Source organism: Ruditapes philippinarum, unplaced genomic scaffold, assembly GCF_026571515.1.
Source record: "Ruditapes philippinarum isolate M1 unplaced genomic scaffold, ASM2657151v2 ctg4934_1_1_1_1, whole genome shotgun sequence".
In the NCBI taxonomy this organism is placed as follows: Eukaryota; Metazoa; Mollusca; class Bivalvia; order Venerida; family Veneridae; genus Ruditapes; species Ruditapes philippinarum.
The window spans coordinates 1-18,844 of record NW_026860105.1 but is presented as its reverse complement, the minus strand read 5'-3'; the positions used below and the strand labels follow the sequence as shown (position 1 = coordinate 18,844).

The window sequence follows — 18,844 nt, the reverse complement described above, 5'->3', positions numbered from 1 at the left end:
AAAAAAACATTCGAGCAGGAAACAATATTTTACTAACCGGAAACAGACACTTCCGTTAATGTAAAGTTTATTTGTACTGGAAGTTTTCATTTATATCATGCTTTGTAAAATATAGATTAAGCTTCAACAAATGTTGCCAAATATGCTATGATTTAGTTTTTTCTTTCAAAATTGTTTCCAGGTGAAACAATAGACGAAACAAATAAATAAAATACGTTAATATTGGTTCAAAATATTGAAAACCCATTTATTGATAGGTGCAAAATAAAATGAAAAATATTTAAGTTTTTAATCCCTGACAAATTGGTATTTTGGAAGTTTTTACGTTTCAAAAAAGTCACATTTAATCTCAGATATTAATACATATTTTCTGTGTAAAAGGAGAAAACATTTATTTTATGATGTCATAAGAATGGATTAGGATCATTTAAGATGCTCATTTCATATAACGTCTTCATGTATCTTTACCGTTGTTCGCGTTATAACATCCCTTGATTCGCGTTGCTACGCACTTTGTTTCGCGTAATTTCTAGTCCAAGGGGAATAGCAGCGAGAGGCCCGGCATGTCATATGATCGTTTTTATTACAGAGTTTACGTCATGTAAAAATGAGTCTTGGTTATGACGTTATACAGAATTTGTCATGCTAAAATTTTGTTTCTGACAATGTGCTTCTAAAAACTTTAATAAGCTATTATCAGTAAATATTCTTTAAGACAAATCTGCTTCCGGTTCCTCTAACTGTACTCCTGTTTATAACAACTTTTTACATTATCTTAATACATTTAGATTAAGTGTTGCCCTAAAAGGAATTTTGGTAGGTTTAACTTATGTTATGTACCCTCCATTAAGATGAGAAAAAGTAGACATGGTACATGTATATATAAGCTACTAGCTTAATCATGAAATACATTATACAGTATTTGCGCTATTTTGTCGCAATTCCTGGACGGCGACATATACAATGAAGAAGATTTTTCTATTTCTACCCGTACACCGCCTGCCAAAGCCAATCGGCATAGTGAATTGAATACCACATGATAACAAAATGGACGTCAAAAGACCTCAAAAGAGGCACCTATGGGGTACACTATCCGCCATGTTTTTTTTTATAGAACTAATATAAGATTTCATGTACAAAGCTCAAAAGCAGTGTTTAGGCCTGCGGGGAAAAACAATATTCGGAATATTTCTTCTAAAGGAAGAAACATATGACTTTAGCTTTATTGTTTGGGAAAAGGAGTTTTTCACGAACAAAAATCGGATAACTCGGCTGAATGGCGAAAACGTTAAAAAACCTACGTCGTAACAATGAACTTCATTTTCTGATCATTGTATTGTCATTTGTCATTGTTTAACAAAAGAAACCGAAGACTTTTACACACATGTCCATATCATTAAAAGGACCAAAATTGTTTTTAACAGCCGGTAAATGCTCAAATGCTACGCATTTTCAGTGTATTAACTCGACAAAATAGTGAAATCAAATAACATTTTATTTGCTTTTTACGTTACAGCTGGTGTTTTTTAATGAATATTTTGCAGATTTTTGTTTTTTATGTAAAGTGTACTTTGTATCACATTTTTCATTCTATTACAAAATACAATCATTTTGGTACAAAAAATGTTCCTATGAATAGACGTAATACGAAACTCGCGCCAATACATCCCCACTTCCATAAATCACGCCATGTCCTGTACAAGTGGAACTGTTTTCAAGAAAAAATGCAGACACGCATTTGTCGTCTGCAAGGCACGTGCGTATGCATTGCAGCAGATTGACGTCAGTAATATTCCAAAGTCTGTTCTCGCCAACATATTTGTTACGCATATCCTGTGATTCAACAAAGTGTCCTGAAAAGAGGGGGAAAACAATCTTGAAAAACGTTCATTCAACTGAATTTGACAGACTTAAGATCTTTGTGTGAAAGAAGTGACCGGCAAATTTATGTTTAGTTTATTTTATTGTGTTTTGTACAGTACGAATTAACACCATTAATATCATAAAATTATACATGTACATAGAAAATTTTAACAACATTATCTAGAGTACTTCTCTCAGGTTTTGCAATGAAACTACAATTTATATAATTTTTAAGATAAGATAGAAATTAAGAATAATTTGAACAGTGGTAGTTTTTAATTAATTTCAAGGGAGAGAAATACGATTTCTTTAATATCCCTGTGTTACAATCACAGTCAATATTTCCTCCCTTGTGTCTGATTACTCGAATCCCGCACCTGTGCATGTATGGGTCTTATTCAATGAAAAGGTCTTCAAAATATGATACAATTAATAGTTAATGTACACTTAATGTTTAGGAATTATATTTTGATTTTAGTGATCTGTGTTATTATAGAGCACGGTACAGTGTTCAGATGCGCAGTAATATAATCCCGAAGGCTACGGCCTGAACAATTAAATACGAACATCTGAACGACCATTTTCAATCTTTCTAGATAGTTTAAGAGCAAAATTTAAATCAAAGTTGTTTCTTGTGGATCAGATTTTTCAAATTCAATATGTTGGTTTGCAAATACGGTGAGAGAAAATAAGAACTGCTGTGAAATATATCACACTTCCGGCCTTCTTTGTATATGTAAGGAATGTTAGAATACCCCATTAATAATAAACGTGAAGCGAGAAAGTACCTGATGTCGCCCGTGTCCGTGGTGAATGCGGTATAATGACTCGTGCGGAGTTTCCTTGTGTGAATGACGGTGGCGGAGTATTAGTTGTAACTGTCTGGGCCGCTGTTGTTTTAGCATCTGTGGTAGCTACAGCAACCTGTGTCGTCGTGCCGCTCAAAGATGCTGCATGTGTAACAGCATCGCTTTCTGATACAAACATAGAGCATGTGGCCTTGCTGACATCTTGATCGGTGGTTGTAAACATAAAATTGAATGTATACAGTGCGCCATTTGTACGAGAATATATATCTTTCACGATGTACCATGTTTTATCGGCCGCCACGTGAAGCACCGTGCTTCCGAAGTAGTCCTATTATAAAAGAAAACACAATAAACCGGTATAGTGCCATATATAATCATAAAGTACATAGAAATAATAGATAAAGATCTTGCACTTGAAAATATGCAAATTTATCCATAAAACATGATCTACATATTTGGAAATAAAGCGACACAAGAGATTTTAAGGCAGGCTGGTACTGTACGTTGCTTGAGACCGCGTGTAAGGATCATGTTGGTTTTTAACGCGCCAGACCACAGTATCTATCTTAACGAGTGTCATTCCGCCAAGGCTGTACGCAGAGGAGTAACCACACTTAAGGATTTAAATCACAAATCTCCACCAGTCTGTGTGCGAGTATGCCGACAAAAAACTAAAAAATAAATGTAGTAAGAAATGTAATACCTTAGTAGAATCATATATAATACAACAAGCGAACATTTACTACTCTCTCCAACATGAGATACTGGGCCCCACTATTCTTCAAAATAACTGTTATAACAAATAACTAGATAAAACATGACAGTCTTTCCATTATGTATAAGTGAGAAGAAAAACACCAGTTTGTGTTTCTAACTAATATACAGAGACCGGCACCTATATTACATAGCACACTGAGTGAAGCGGCCTCTACCTGGATAAATATAATTATATCAGGTAATCTTATCAACCACCGCAGGCTACACTTTTGGGCTGTATTTATGATCTGTTAACAAACCTAGCTTACGAGACGCTTCGGCCGAACCAGTTACCAATGAATCATATATGAAATACCAGCAGATAATGAAAGAATACATAATACTGTGCTCGCCTTACGCTCTCTTGATGACTCGCCTCACAGGAGACCCTGTAAACTCGCGCATATCTAAAAGCATGGCTTCACGTGCTCCATACCGAGATACCGATAAAAGATGCCCACAAGACGCCTCGCCTGTACTTTCCCATATACTACGCATGCAAGTACTAATCAAATGTAATCTGTAAAGTTAAAGAATATGGATATTTCTCTTATTATTCTTAATGTTAAATCAAAGAGTTATGAAGCGCGGAGCTATTTTGTGTTTACTTTTTTTATGTCCAATGCGCCTCAGGGGATGCGTTTGGAAGCAGCACAATAAATCCTTTCGTATTAATCATTGATTAAAGTATCGTATTTCGAAACATTCAAGAACTCCTAATCGATTCTATATTGTTTCCCCGTCACAGAACAATGAATCCTAGCCATTATTCATATTAATGAATGAGAACCGGAAAAGCATCCTTAGTTAATAAATTTCGAAAGCATAATCAAAGCTCATAAAACTTTGAATGTAATGGGGAGGCTTGCCGACCCAATGTTAATAACCCGTTCGTCCAATCCTTATCTCGCTCGCACCGGAGTGCATAGAAGCGATAAATCAAAAGCAGTTCAAAAAATGTAACCTTGATTTTCTCATAAAGCTGACTCATCACTCATCAGTACATTAACTACATCATAGAAGCACTGATATGGTCATATCTGCTGACTTTGTAAAAGATAAATAATTCTCTGAAAAAATTCATTGAATGTTGTTGTTATTTTTTTCAAAAATCAAAACTACTCCCATGAAGACGTCAATACTGCCGCACTATGAGGTCGGATTAAACCGTCGAAGAAGGTAAAAACAAGGGTAATCAAGGCTTTTTAGGATACGTACGTTTTGAATAAATAAGTCTGCTGGTACTGTATGAAAACTCCTTCAGCAGGTATATCAATTCATTAAAGCCCTTAATCCAGTAGATTGGAGACCTTATTCTGTTAAACATGTTTTAGCTCAGGGTTAAATCGTAGTATACATACTAGCGCTGCGCACGTTGCGCGTTAAATCTGAGTGGGGTATTAGTCTCCACGCACTCAGTGAGGAGCACAAAAATAGCCCAATTGATTGCGGTACTCCTATTTAGCTGAATTGGTTTTATACCATTTTTAGACCAGTCAGAGAAGAGACGAGAACGCCCGGAACCAGCAAAAATGTAATATATAAGCAATGTTGGAACAGATGTCATTTGCGGAGTTCATGATTATCTTGCCGGGTAACAAGGCAGGTGTTCATTTATGACAAGCCCCGCTGATCAACAAGAAAACTTGACATCTCTAATATGTTTGACTCCTGACTTGCAAAAAACGAAAAAGCCAGAACACGTCAACACAAAACACCCACCATTCTGATTAATTACTACGTGCTGGCAGCCCACCTCGTACAAAACAGGTAGCCACGGAGTGTCTTTCACAAATGCTCGTTCATCTACCTGGCAATCTATAACTTCTCAGCATAATTATTATCCTTCAAAGAGCGAAAGAACGCGATACATAGAAACAATTTAAGGACACAGTGCGTTGTAGAGCTCTAGAAGAACATGCGGAGACGATGGATCTATTCCTATTTCAGATACGCCGCGAAGTGTTGGCCAATGACCAGATGACTGACACAGCGAAACCAAGCTGTGTTGATGCAGCAGGCGTCAATAGGACCAATAGAAACGTTATGCAAAACGCACCGGTAGTTGCTCCAGGATACGATCGTACAATGTCCTCTTACATAGTCTCACTATAAAACGCATGGATTACATACGATGCGTCTTCAATATCTAGTTATAAACACATCAAAATATGGCAAAAAGCTGTCGCTTACTCATCAGAAAATGGATCATGCTGCGTGCTGATTAACCTAAGGGAACAACAATAGCTTATAAGTACACCCTTAGTTGATGGTACCTAGTCTACGCGAGAAGAACGCCTCTATTAAAAGCCCGCTATATCAGTATGCTGTTAGTAAATACCATACATTTAACTAAAAATTCACTAATGTGAATGAAACATATATGTATTGAAAAACATTATATTCTTAAACCATTTATCGCCTTAATTAAAAAAAAACACATTTACACTATCAAAATACCTTAAATTCACCCTCCTACCAAAATTTCACCACTTAAGCACATACATTATATATTACACTCCAAAAAAGAAACAAGCAATATACTATATTTTCATCTCGTACATAATCATAATCAAACTTCAAAGATACTATTGTCAAAATACCTTCTGATATACGAAAATCTACCACTTCTATATCAGTTGACCTTTTCCAAATTCAACCCTATACAAATGACCACTGTGTGCAAAACTTAGATGAGTATCTCCAGGACTCAATATAAGACTAAAATGCACGAATCACTTGAAACAACGCTAATCTGAGGCCATATCACAAGTCAATTAAACAACCACTTAATACCATATACAAGTCACTTCTAAACAAGGCCTAATTATAAGCCCATATGACAAAGTCACTCTGAAACAAGCCGTCATCATAAGACCAAATGCACAAGGCTTCACTGCCCCAAACAAGACCTATCAATAAGAGCATAATGACAAGCGTCACTTGAAACAAGTCACTATACAGATCACATGACAAGCAATTGGAAACAAACCATCAAAAAAGAATAGCGCTATACACTTTATGCCACCTGCAAGAAAAAGCTCACACAAATGTAAGTAAAACCCATAAAGCGTCAATAACAATCAAATTGAAAGAGACGACAATAAAACAGGCGAAGAGCTTAAACATCACCCCCCTGCCAGACATCTACAGCAAAAACCAAGACCAGAAGGAAAGCGGAGGAGACACTCACGCCAGCCCAACAATTACTGCACCCCAGGCTCCGCATACAAAACTGCACTTTAACATTTACTAAAAGTACTCTTTTAAAAATATGTCTTAGGCAATTGACAGATCCCTCTCTGATCTTTTATTGTTAAAGGAATAAATTTAAAACATGTGCTCTTTTGTTTAGGAATATTTTGTAGTGAAATCCATTAATATATCCACCTACATCCTCAATAATTAGAAAATATAGACCAGGTCAGGGATTTATGACCAACCAGCAGTTTAGTTATCTACGTCATTTTAATCACCATAGAAACTTGTCTGAAATATCTTTGGCGGTAAAAACATGCACCAAAGTAAAACTTAGTAGTCGTTTACCCATGGTAGGTGATTCCCATTTAAAAACTGATCATAGATTCGATAGAAACACCAAATAGAAACATGGTGTTTCGGAAAATCAGTATTACAACAAAAATCGCGAAGTTAAACATGCACAAGTGAATAAATACAGAAAAAGATAATTGATCGCGAATATGTTTTAACAGATAGATTAAATTATTTTCAGAGAAAGACCGCAAGATCAGCTTCAATCAAATGAATGACCCCGTATTGTGTAATTAGAAAGTTTATTCAATTCTAGGCAACGAATTCATAATTTGAGTAGTTCGTGATATTATAGATTAAAGTTTTCAATACAGATATGATGAAAAATACGGGAAAAAATATTTAAAAATCAGAGGGAAAACTTTAAAAAACAAAAACAATTAAACAAAACGTCATTATATATACGATAAGAATGACTCTACAGTTCGAGCATGGGGAATTCTGAGCAAAATTCAACATCCTATACTGAAATTTTAATTGAAATGATATTTGCGCGCGCTAAAGTGAATTAAATTTATTAATCGAGAAATAAACAATCAAATAAGGACCAAGAACGCCCAAATATAAAGTTTGTTGTTCTAGAAGAAATATTAGACGCCATAACACAGTTACGTAAAATAAGTGTAACAACAAAACACTTGAAAAAATTACTAGCTGAACGATTAAATATGTTGTTGTTTTTTGTTTTAGTTTTCAACAAGAGTGAACTGTGTGTTTTAAGTTCATTCATTCTCGGCACGGAATAAACCCATATGCGCGATAAAATATGTGTACATAGCATACGGGGGACGTTCTTTTCAAGCAGAATCTTCCATTGCAGACCCAAGTTACTTTTCTTAGTTAGTTCGTAAGGAGACGACATTTTTGTCAAGGCATTAACTTCGCTGAGAAGCCCGCACTGACGAACAACAAATACGGCATTCATTAGCGTCAAGACCTCCAGAGTAAGTTACGGACAGTCAACGCAAATGCACCTCGTGGTACTTGAAATGACTTGATCTGTGACCTGCGCGAGTTGAAAGCTGATGTGGCCTTCTCGACGACGTGCACCTCTGGAGGGATTTGGAGAAGAGTTTCAAACACACACAAAAACACGCTAGTTATAACACCATTCATAGCACTGGACTTAACACGCTATTCAATGTTATTCTCATTCTTATTTGCGGGAAAATGGACGACAAGGAAACGCCAATGTAGCCGTAAATAGGAAAAGCCGCGACACTCAGTTAAGACAAAAACATTTTCCGCAAAGTATAACTATATTTCACAGCTAGTAGCGTTTGCAAATCCATAAAGTTGGTTTGAGTGTAGTGACGGTAAAAAAAGCCCAAGATCAAAAAAAGAAGATATTAACTTCCTGATCAATTTTCACTTAGTTGTATAATGCAATATGAGAATAAAAAGACTTGATGCATATATTATTTTCTTTCAAGAAATATTTAGCTTTAATATTATCCGAAGCCGTTCAAAGTCAGCCAGTACGAAGTAAAAATGAAAAACTTAGGGAATAATTTTCTTGAATTACCGTGATTTTATCGAGATTCTGCTTCGGGAGAAGCAGGCAACTTGTCTCTGTCCGGTAGAGAATTGAATATTAATATTCATCACAAAGCAACAAAAACAGTGTCTTATTGATCTCAAATTATATATGGTTTACATGTAATATATGTATAATTTTTATGTTCAATTAAAATGTGCTTAATTTGCAGTTGTTATTATCATCAATGATATTAAAATGACCATAAGTATTATGATGAACAGTCCTAGAGATATTATTCGATAATAACCTGCTCAACGTATGTAATAAATATGGTTTATATATCGTATAATGAACTCAGTCGTCATACCTGCTGGTATTGTCATTGATAAGAATGGTTTTTAAGGTTTTCCTTTAACAATCCGAAATGTAGAGCCTCCAATAAAATGTTCTGACAGTAAAACAAAATGAATAAGATCAACCATATTAACCATTATATAGAATGGCCAATATCTGAACGATAAATGGCCCAATGTGCATATCTTTTATCTAACAGCACATTTTAAGCAATAAAGAAAAAACTATAAGTCTAGTAAACATTTCTTCATTAGAGCACAATACGTCCCTCCCCATCAGTACATTCCAGGCTTGAAGACACTTAAGTATACATGATTATATTCACCTTAAGAAATATGAGTATAGTACTGAAATTAATAATTTGTTACATTTATTGAAATGACATTACACACAGCATTATCAAAGTATACTATTAGTGATGGAAAAATTTGTCAATATAAAGAGAAGTCAGTGTCAAAAAGATGATTAACCAATTTTGCTTCTGATAATTATTATAATTTATATTATGAATTAAATATGATTTATAATAACATGTTAGATTATATTGGTTGTTTTATGAACCTCAAATAATATAACATATGAGATAAATGTCAATATATAATGTATCATTTCATTAGCGTCATGGGATACAGCATACCACTTTGTTGATAATGGTATGAACTGAGTGACATGTTCGGGGGGTCATGTACTCGACAGCGAAAAGCATGCCATTTGTAGCCTGAAAATAAAACTTAACGCGCGTTATCACCCTCAATAGACGTTGATCCGCATTGTCAGCCAAGTTTGTTTTTCAACAAAGTCTTGCACAAGTGACAGTAGCGCCAACCATTCAAAACTCAGAACAAAGCATCACCAAGTCAATATGATGAAACCATCTATGCAAGTACACTCTGCTCAATTTCTATGTTTAAAGGACTATTTTAAAAACAAAATTAAGAACCACTGGATAACAATAAAGATAAGCGTGTTACACATTGGAATGGGCTACCAATTATCGAAAGACCACGAAATAATACAGCTATGACATAGTCTGCAAAAATCATTATGCACATTTCATGAGAGTCAAAATCCAGTTTTAAAGGTCTATTTTAGGCAAACAAATGCTATTTTTTTGCAAGAAAATACTGTTAAAAAATTTAAACAAAAAACAGAAATCCTAGGAAAGATAGTTTATCTACCTTGAGAAAAAAAATCACCTCCACATGACATGGTGATAAACAAAGTAATACAAAAAAGTACCAAAAAATAATATTTACTATTTTTTACATGACACACCACTTCACTGAACATTAAAAAGTAGATTCTCAAAGTTTGATTGTGTTTTCATTATTCAATTGTAGTTCATAGATTAATACCTATAAAATGCATGATTGCTTTTCTTTAAACAAAAATATATATAGCGAAGGCCATGCTGCTTAAAAGACAGAGATACAGTAATTATAATTTGCGAGGTTAAGTTTATAAAAGATTTTTTATATTTGCTGCAAAGAAAATACGCTTTTTTTAAGGCACTTAAAACCAGACTTTAAAGGATTTTAACCGCTCATGAAATGTGCAATAAAACTTCTGCCAACAGGAATAGTTTATTGAGGTCTATCAAGAGAATATGTAGCACATTCAAGCGGTGGACAAGTTTATTCTTATTTTATAATTTTATTTTTGTTATAATTGTCACTTTAAATATTAAACCTGGAAGTGTATTTTCAAATGGTTCAGTCAGTATTCATACAATAAGAGCTTTGATATGGTTAATATGAATTCTTGGGGCCTACTTTCACTGATGGACAGACTTTAGTTAAACACAACATGGAACTGTACAAAAGCGGAATCACCGTCAAGCCATAAGCGACCTAATATGATGATATCATGATGGGGGAGGCGGGGGAGGCGAGAAGGAGACATGGACACAACAGGAAACGTTGAATCTGCAGTTTGAACATGAAGTGTAATGTTTTTTTATGAATGGTTTTAAAGCAATTCAACAAAAAAATATATTATTGATCTCCCTAAAATTAATTAAACAATAGTTTTTTTTTATATATTACCAATGTCAAATAGCTTTCATATCTTTGTCTCTTACGAATATGAAATATTAGTGAATTTCCTCATACCTACCTAAAATTTCAGGTAACAGTCTTCTATTATATTGATAAATACTGTATCACCATGTAACGCGTGTATAACAAACAAAAAAATAATCCTGAATTTGTTCTTTTGGAAATTCATCCCATTTTTTCATTCTAGAGTGTGTTCTACTTTCAGTATTGAAAGAAACCATTTTTTTTTTTAACTTTGACATAAAAAATATGCATGTAATATTACTATAATTATAATATTAGTCCCTTTTGTTACTATTTTGTATATTTGTTTACAATTATAACAGACTTTGATATTTCTATCATCTATCTTCGTTACTGAAACATAACACAGTACAGTCAGTGTCACATAACATTTACAAGTCTTGTAAGTCTTGTTTGTATTCAATGGAATTACTTTCCTTACCAGGTAGCGCATCAGTGAAAGCATTTTTATATATAAATATTTTCCCTCTTTTTTAAAATTATGGACAGTGCATAAGATAAGTATATAATTATGCAAAAAAATGGTTTAACAAAACATTCGGAAAAAAATCCTAAATAATAGTAAATACCTTAATCTGAATATAAACATGACCTGTGACGTAGGAATAATTGTGGGTAAGGTATCTGTAATGAGCACATTTTTTTTTGCGCGGAGCTTCTCGATTGCTGCATTGCAGCAACATTTGTACTTGTAGTCTGGAGTTCTTTCCCATTACACTCAAATGCGTTCGGCACATTTGTGTTGTTCACAAGACAAATATGCCGAACGCCTGTGTTTACACGTAGTAAATGTAGGCAATGAACCAGACTAATGGGTTGGATGTACTTGTAATATATCTACAGTAATTATCAATGTACCTGTAATCAAAGGTAGGATGCTTTTCATTAAAATGATAGCGGAAATATCAAAGCAGTTGGAAATTAATTTAGAGTGTTTGTGTACAATGCTTCAGATCATGGGTTTGATCTAAAGACGGGCCATGCTGGATATCATGATACTATGAATGCATCTTGATTACTTGAAACCTATAAAGAATCAAATTCTATGGCTTAGATGCATTAATATTTGAACACTTCTTAAAAAAAGGATTATCCCTGGATCATTATATATTGAGAATGGCTAGAAACCGAATCACACCTTATTTAAAAAAAGGCTTTGTGTAATGGGAATTTCCAGATTTAAAGAGAACAAATGTCGCTGACATTATAATGTCCTAATTTCTTATTCAGGATTACAAAATTACATGTACCTGCAAGTGTATCCGTAAGTTCTTCTGCTTTGTAAGCAAAGTTCTCAGCCGCTTGTTGGCCTCTAAATTGGTAGCAGTCACCGGAGGGTATTCCTTTACCTAGCCATACGTCATAGCTAAATTCCGGATTGTAAGATAGTTGCCCTGAACTACTACCATAACCGACCCTCGTAATAACCCATTTTCCATTTTGGGCCATCTCTTCATAACCGCCGGAAAGATAATCCTGCAAGATATTTCGTGTAAGACAAAATGAAACTAGAAAAAATGTTAAATTTGGGACTTTTGTCGTGGAATACCGTTCTTAAATTTTTTTATAGTAAAATTATCTTTAAAACAGGAAATATCGGGGAAGGGATTGCCCATTTTCAATATCTATACAATTTTAAAATGTTATATAGCCCGTATCAATGGTAGAATTTTTCAAGATCAATAATGACCAAGTACCGGTGGAAAATTTTCAATTTATAAATTTCCCCTTTTTATTTTCCCGGAAATTAAAATTTTAATTCGTGATCGCTTATAAATCGGAAATTTATGAATTACGGTTTAATTATGAATTACGTTTTTAGCTTTACCAATTTACGATTTCAATTCATAATTCACGATTTAAAATTTTAATTCCATTTAACTTACTTTTATTCACGAAAACATATTTTTTTTGAATTTGATTTAAATTCACATTTCAGCTTTAATTTTCAGAAAACACTTTTTAATTTTAGGAAGCTGAAAGTGAAATGTCCCCCCGGGCATTCGTAGGAATGGCTTTGATCGCAAAAAATACATTACAATATTATTAAAAACATTTGTTCAAATGTGGCACAAATTTTTACAAAAAAAAAAAAAATTAAGAAGAAAATTTGCGTTTAAAACTTGTAATGTATTAACCCCCAAAATTTAACAATAAAAGGTTTAGTGACGTAATGGCCCCAAATTGGGGATATTCATATGGCCCTTTTTCTTCATATACCCCGTTGGGGGTATTTGAAAAATTGTAAGGGATTGTTTTTTCCCAAAAAGCTACAATCTTTTAAGAAAAGGGAATGAGAAAGAGAATGTTATATCCTGTTTAAAATGTTATTGTTTAAATATTGAAAAAAGCCGCGCATTTTTTTAAGGCATGTTTTATTTTTGTACTTTGTCGACAATTTTTTTTTATTTACGGTTACAAAATAATCAATGTAAATCACCATAATTATATGCAATATTATCAAGTTAGCCTCTTTTTCATTTTTATTCCAGTCCTTCCATTGTACTCTATCTAGCCTGTTTTTTTATATTCCTAGTCCAAAATAATCTATATCAAAACACTATTGTACTACGTCTTATGTGTTTCTATTTTCATTTTATATCAAAACCTTAGTCGATGAAACTGTAGTCGATGAAACAAGGTTCTGATAAAATGTAAAAGATTTAGTGGTGTGAAATAAAGTCGACTTAATACATTGCTCTTTTGGCAAGTATACATGGCTGTAAAACCTAGCGCCTTGTCAAAAACGCTAATGTAATCGTCCAAAATAATTCATTATTGTACTCAACATTGTATAATAAGCTCATACCACAAAAGCGGTTGTAACATAAAACCGGTTGTAACATTTATCATTGCTGTTAAAGGGACTCCACTGAAGCCTTTTGACACGGCGGGAAATATTTTTTTTGGAGAATAATGTTCCATTGATGAAGGTTTAGACTAATAGCGTGTGTACATATAATTTCAGATAATTAGCTCTATTTTTCCAGAATAATTAAACGACCCCAAAATGAACAGTGTTGGAACTCTTTTCACTCAAATCGGGCAAAGAATAGCACAAATAACTATTTTCTTTGTTTTTTCTTAGTATATTTACAAATTATCTTTTGCATAATCTTTCTGTTTTCAGTAACCTAGGCTGACCATGTAAGAAATGCATTTTATGTTTTAGGCTTTTGGCTCCCGTAGAAAATCTTTTAAAAGCATATTTTATCAAAAGACTGCTTAATTAAGTAATTCGAACTTACATTAAGTTGGATATTTAATTTATTTATCATAGTTATAACCAATTAAAAATCTATTTTAATGATTTTTTCGAATAAGCATTTTAAAAAGTCCCCAACAAACTTTCTTATAATGGAAAATTTATTTTTGTCTGATATATCAATCTTACGCATAGATATCAATGTTGATATTAACTCATGAATCATATTGGTTTAAAGAAGCTCTTCAGGCAGACATTGATAGCTTGGTAGGGAACCATAATTGGACAGGGAACCAGATTATCCCGTTGCCAACTATCATTCGGTGATGTTTTAATTTAACGGTAACTAAAACACGCAGCATTGTGACGTCACAAATGTTGACGTTACGCATTAGCAACGTCATATTGCACCCGGAAGATTACAAAAGGCTGTTTCTAAACCATTTTAATTATGAAAAAAATTAATGGCTCGTGAAAATCGAGGCTGTTTCGTTTGGCTCATAAGTTTAAAGAAGTCATGCAACGAAAGGGTGAGTAGAAATAAAATAGAATTTTTGAACATTCAGTTTAGATAATAAATCAACGGGTTTTTTTTTGAGAATCATTTAAAATGGCGGCATAATTTACTTTAGGGAATTTATTGATGGCGATTATGTTGATGATTATAAAATAATAATAATATATATATAAAATATTATTATAATAATAATAATATATATTCAATGATAAAATGATAAGATGATTCTAAGATTTTAGTGGAAACTAAAAATTTAAACATGAGCAGTGTCATTAACATTTCAAATAAAAAATATACAATAAAATCATTGGCTTCTGAAACTTGAATGCAGGTTAATACTTAAAATAAGGAACATTGACTCTTTAACAGTTTGCAAGATTTCGAAACCGCATGCGCCAAAGATACTATGCAAGAAGAGGCAAGACCCTTGACCCAGAAACCCTGTTAAATGAAACAGGAAATGCCGACATGGTCGTCTGTAAGATTGCCAGCAAGTCAAATAAAGTCGCTCCTCAATGGTTGTCATCTTTGATTGGTATGGTAGTTTATACATTAATTTATAAATTGTTTTATAAAAGAATTCTTACTGTAGTATTTTCTACAAACATTTACAGTTTTAATGTCCAGAAACGAAAATCAAAGTACAGAATGGCAGATTGGCTGGATATAAACAACTAAAATGTAAAGGAAAAAACACAACAAACAAAACATTTTCCTCTTTGATTTTGTTAAATTTTCATATAATAAAAGATGTAACAAAAATAAAACATAACAATTTAAAAACACACTCCTTTTTCAGGTGATGTTGTTGATAATGAAAGTACAACAGTGAAAGAGACCACATCAGACGACAAACTTGGTATATACATGTATATTTTCTCAATTACTTTTACAATGTCATTACTGAAAATACAGCAGAAATTCCAAAAAATATCTTTCAAAATTTAATCAGATAGTTGAAAAAGTCCGTTTTGTAATCCATCAAGTGCAGCATATATTGCCGTTGCTACATCTTTAATGAACCCGCAATTTAATTAGCTGTATAGTTTAAACAGAATGATTACGAGATATTTTGTTAAATTATGCATTCAATATAAAAATGCATGTGCTTTTAAACCGATCGCATTCAAATTTATATTGATCATTGATCATTTAGATATCATCATGTAAGGCTTCTTGTTTTGTGACACTATGTCATAATAACATGAAATAAAGATTTAACATTTTTTTAGTTGAAGAATACGTGACATGCATCATAAACAAGGCAGCCGACACTCTGAGACAGGAATTGCCTAGCAACACAACGACCTTAACAGTGAGGCCAGCAGACGACAACATATCATTGTCCTCCAGTATCATCAGCCGTAAGTAATTTTGTTGCTACAAAGGTTAATTGTAACAACATCCCTATTGCCCCGGGGAATGCGTAGGATAGCTGATATTTTTTACTTTGTCTGCCCCGCACTTCCGGGTAAATACGAAGGTTGCGGCTTTTAGCCAACATTTTACCTTCTGACAGTCTCCGCAGGGTGGGGCCCTACTAAGATAGAACTGATCTGTGCATGAAATAATGCGTTTAAATAATCATGATATATTGATAATTCTACATTTTCAACAGTTATTTACGACATATATCTAAAACAAAGTACTGTTAATAAAGGTTGTACCTTTATACGGAAATTTTATATTTGTTTAAGTACATTGCAGAGATAAAACTTATCCAATGAGTTTGGATGTTTTTACCGCTGACTGTTGTTTTTTCACCTTGACACACGGTAATCTTAAGAGTTATTTGCTATCCCATTCCCAGGTACTCAGCAACGACTGAAACACATAAACACCCGATTATTTTTTGTAAAGAGAATTCTTAATTCTGAGAAGTTACTTTTTAGTGTACACGATATAATTATTTTATTTGACAGAAATTGCTGATATGGCTGTAACAGAGAGCTTGTCAAATATTGTGATGGATGCCGACACCAACTACTCTGCTTTTAGAGCACCTAGAACTATCAAAGAATTCAAGGGTAAGCATGTATATTTAATATTTTGTGACAAACCAAAAAAGACATACAGTAATTCATAATTTTTCATAAAAATAGGCGTCGAGCCGACCAAGAAAAAAAATTCCGACGAGCTTTCTTTTAAACAAGTTAAAGCACTGGTTACACTTCAAAAGAGCAATTGTGTTCATTCTTTTACAGAAGTATTTGGCATAACCGGATGTGACATCACTGATGATGGTCGTTCACCTGTAAGTGACTAAATGATTAAGGTAAGAATTGATAATAAATTCAGATTTTTTTATCAAATCCATTGTTGAAACATTTGGAAACGTAAAGTATGTATACTTAGGTATAGGTATGCCTTCTACAATATTATTACAAATTTAAAGAACTCACTAAAGCCACAAGTTGAAATATCTTAACTTTCGATATATTGTAGAAATTGTTTTAACTTTAAATAGGCTAAATGCATATAAAATGAACATATGAAGGTTGAATGATAAGATAACTTTGTAATAAAAGCTCGTGATGCTTACATGTGGTACTCTATCTCAGCTAATTGTTATAAAGACAAAAGTTTTTATAGTCCTTCAAACACCTAATCTTAAATCAATGGCCAAGTTAACTGTACGCAAACGTTCTTTTGTTATGAAGACATATTCTGTTATTGAAAAAAGGTCCGAATATGTTGATATAACACAGCATTCCAATATAAATTTAAGTACATGTATATACAAAATACATGTCTGAAGAAACTTCTACCCCACATTATTCTTTTTCACACTTTGTCTAACCATTGGAATACCTCCTTGATTATTCCCATATTCACGACGTTTGACGGAAATGACCGAAAGGTTGTATGCGATCTCTATACCAGATACTAGTAGCTAGAATTGTGTTCCTGTCCTTTTTCTAAAGTTCAAGTTGCGCCAATTTCTGAATTTCCATAAAATAAGCAATATTGAATATTAAATATGTAAAATTGATCATTTCTGGAAAACATATCTTTTGTTACCTAGTTTGTTCTTCAAATTTCAGATTGAAAGAAGAAGAAAGAAACCACGTGCATGTCTATTTTGTTTGTTTTGTTTTGCTGTTTCGTTTTGATTGCTTGTGTTGTTGTTTTTTTGCTTTGTTTGTTTTTTATATTATTATTTTCGTCTTTTCATGTTCTGCTCAGGCATCGATTTTATATCTTTAAATATTATTGTCATAAACATGTTTCTGAATTTTATTTTTACTAATAAAGTCCATTGAAACAAACACTTGTCTATAATTTTCTATCTTCCAGTAAATTTCTCATTGAAACAGTCACAGTTTGAAACATGTCGTTTTTAATGCTTTTCCAATAATTTTGGCTGCCACATCAATATTGCAAGGAAAAGATGATAATTAATTAAGGCGTGATAGAAACTCAACACAACTTTTTTTACCATGCGCAAAGACGGCTGTAAACTTAAATAAGTTTGTGTATGATTTTTGAATTCTAATCTGTGTGTTAACTTTGAATACTGCAGTAAGCTTTTGCGTGATCTTTGTCTAAACACGTACAAAAGCCTATAAGAGTTTGTTTCCGATTGTAACAATCTATTCTTAAAAAAAAGAAAAAAAGAAGAAGATAAAACAACAACAACAACAACAACAACAAAACAAAACATTTGTAATACTAAAAAACGTTTAAACACAAATAATGAAATAAGATCACTGCAATGCATGTTCGTTCTGGATATGCTCCTGTACTTACGGTGGCACAAAGGTGACATGTGTGTGTTTTTAATTTATCTCGTGCCAAAAAAGTTTTTGGGCCCCAGATAATTAAATCTGGGGAACGAATACAGTCTTGGGAAAGAGTACTAACCCTGCCACGAGTTACTAATCTGGCCCAGTATTAGTCGTAACGGTACTATGTCTGGCCACGGGTTCCATGGATATAAAAAAAGTGTAATAATTTTTTTTGCTGCAAATTTTGTCTTTTCTATGTTTTTTATGAAAAATTTAAATAAAAATTTAAAATTTTCGAGAACGGGAAAAAAACTGCCAAAATTTGTTTGTCGAAAATTGCCCGTTTGTAAACATTATTAAAACAAATATTACATGTAATTTGTTGGCTACGAGCTATTGGGACCCGGTCCCCTTAAATCTATTTAAAAATGTGGGAACGTGTGACCCAAATTTTCGACTGGATGTAGAGAAAGAATGTACACAATTAAAAAAAAAAATA

The 18,844-nt window shown here is 33.2% G+C and overlaps 2 protein-coding genes across 2 annotated transcripts; one reads left to right on the top strand and one right to left on the bottom strand.

The window, feature by feature from the left end:
- Positions 1 to 1,506: 1,506 nt before the first annotated feature.
- On the bottom strand, positions 1,507 to 12,344 carry LOC132758920 (uncharacterized). The gene is made up of 4 exons (XM_060750626.1): positions 12,146 to 12,344; positions 3,416 to 3,462; positions 2,652 to 3,000; positions 1,507 to 1,853 (listed from the first exon to the last, which is right to left on the bottom strand). Exons 1-4 carry the CDS (start codon positions 12,342 to 12,344, stop codon positions 1,630 to 1,632), a joined length of 819 nt encoding a protein of 272 aa, XP_060606609.1. The 3' UTR covers positions 1,507 to 1,629.
- Positions 12,345 to 14,561: 2,217 nt separating this feature from the next.
- LOC132758923 (uncharacterized) lies at positions 14,562 to 17,890 on the top strand. Its single transcript, XM_060750628.1, has 7 exons — positions 14,562 to 14,630; positions 14,987 to 15,152; positions 15,417 to 15,476; positions 15,850 to 15,981; positions 16,540 to 16,644; positions 16,822 to 16,892; positions 17,662 to 17,890. Exons 1-6 carry the CDS (start codon positions 14,565 to 14,567, stop codon positions 16,881 to 16,883), a joined length of 591 nt encoding a protein of 196 aa, XP_060606611.1. The 5' UTR covers positions 14,562 to 14,564; the 3' UTR covers positions 16,884 to 16,892; positions 17,662 to 17,890.
- The last annotated feature ends 954 nt before the right edge of the window (positions 17,891 to 18,844 follow it).

Bases quoted from the DNA above. Each gene is read 5' to 3' on its own strand.
- LOC132758923 (XM_060750628.1), top strand. From the start codon at position 14,565: ATGGCTCGTGAAAATCGAGGCTGTTTCGTTTGGCTCATAAGTTTAAAG. The intron at 15,153-15,416 runs GTATGGTAGTTT...CTCCTTTTTCAG, and splicing joins ATGGTTGTCATCTTTGATTG to GTGATGTTGTTGATAATGAA. The intron at 16,645-16,821 runs GTAAGCATGTAT...ATTCTTTTACAG, and splicing joins AACTATCAAAGAATTCAAGG to AAGTATTTGGCATAACCGGA.
- LOC132758920 (XM_060750626.1), bottom strand. From the start codon at position 12,344: ATGGCCCAAAATGGAAAATGGGTTATTACGAGGGTCGGTTATGGTAGT. The intron at 3,463-12,145 runs GTACATGTAATT...TTGTTATAACAG, and splicing joins ACTTACGGATACACTTGCAG to TTATTTTGAAGAATAGTGGG. The intron at 3,001-3,415 runs GTAAATGTTCGC...CTTTTATAATAG, and splicing joins ATCTCATGTTGGAGAGAGTA to GACTACTTCGGAAGCACGGT.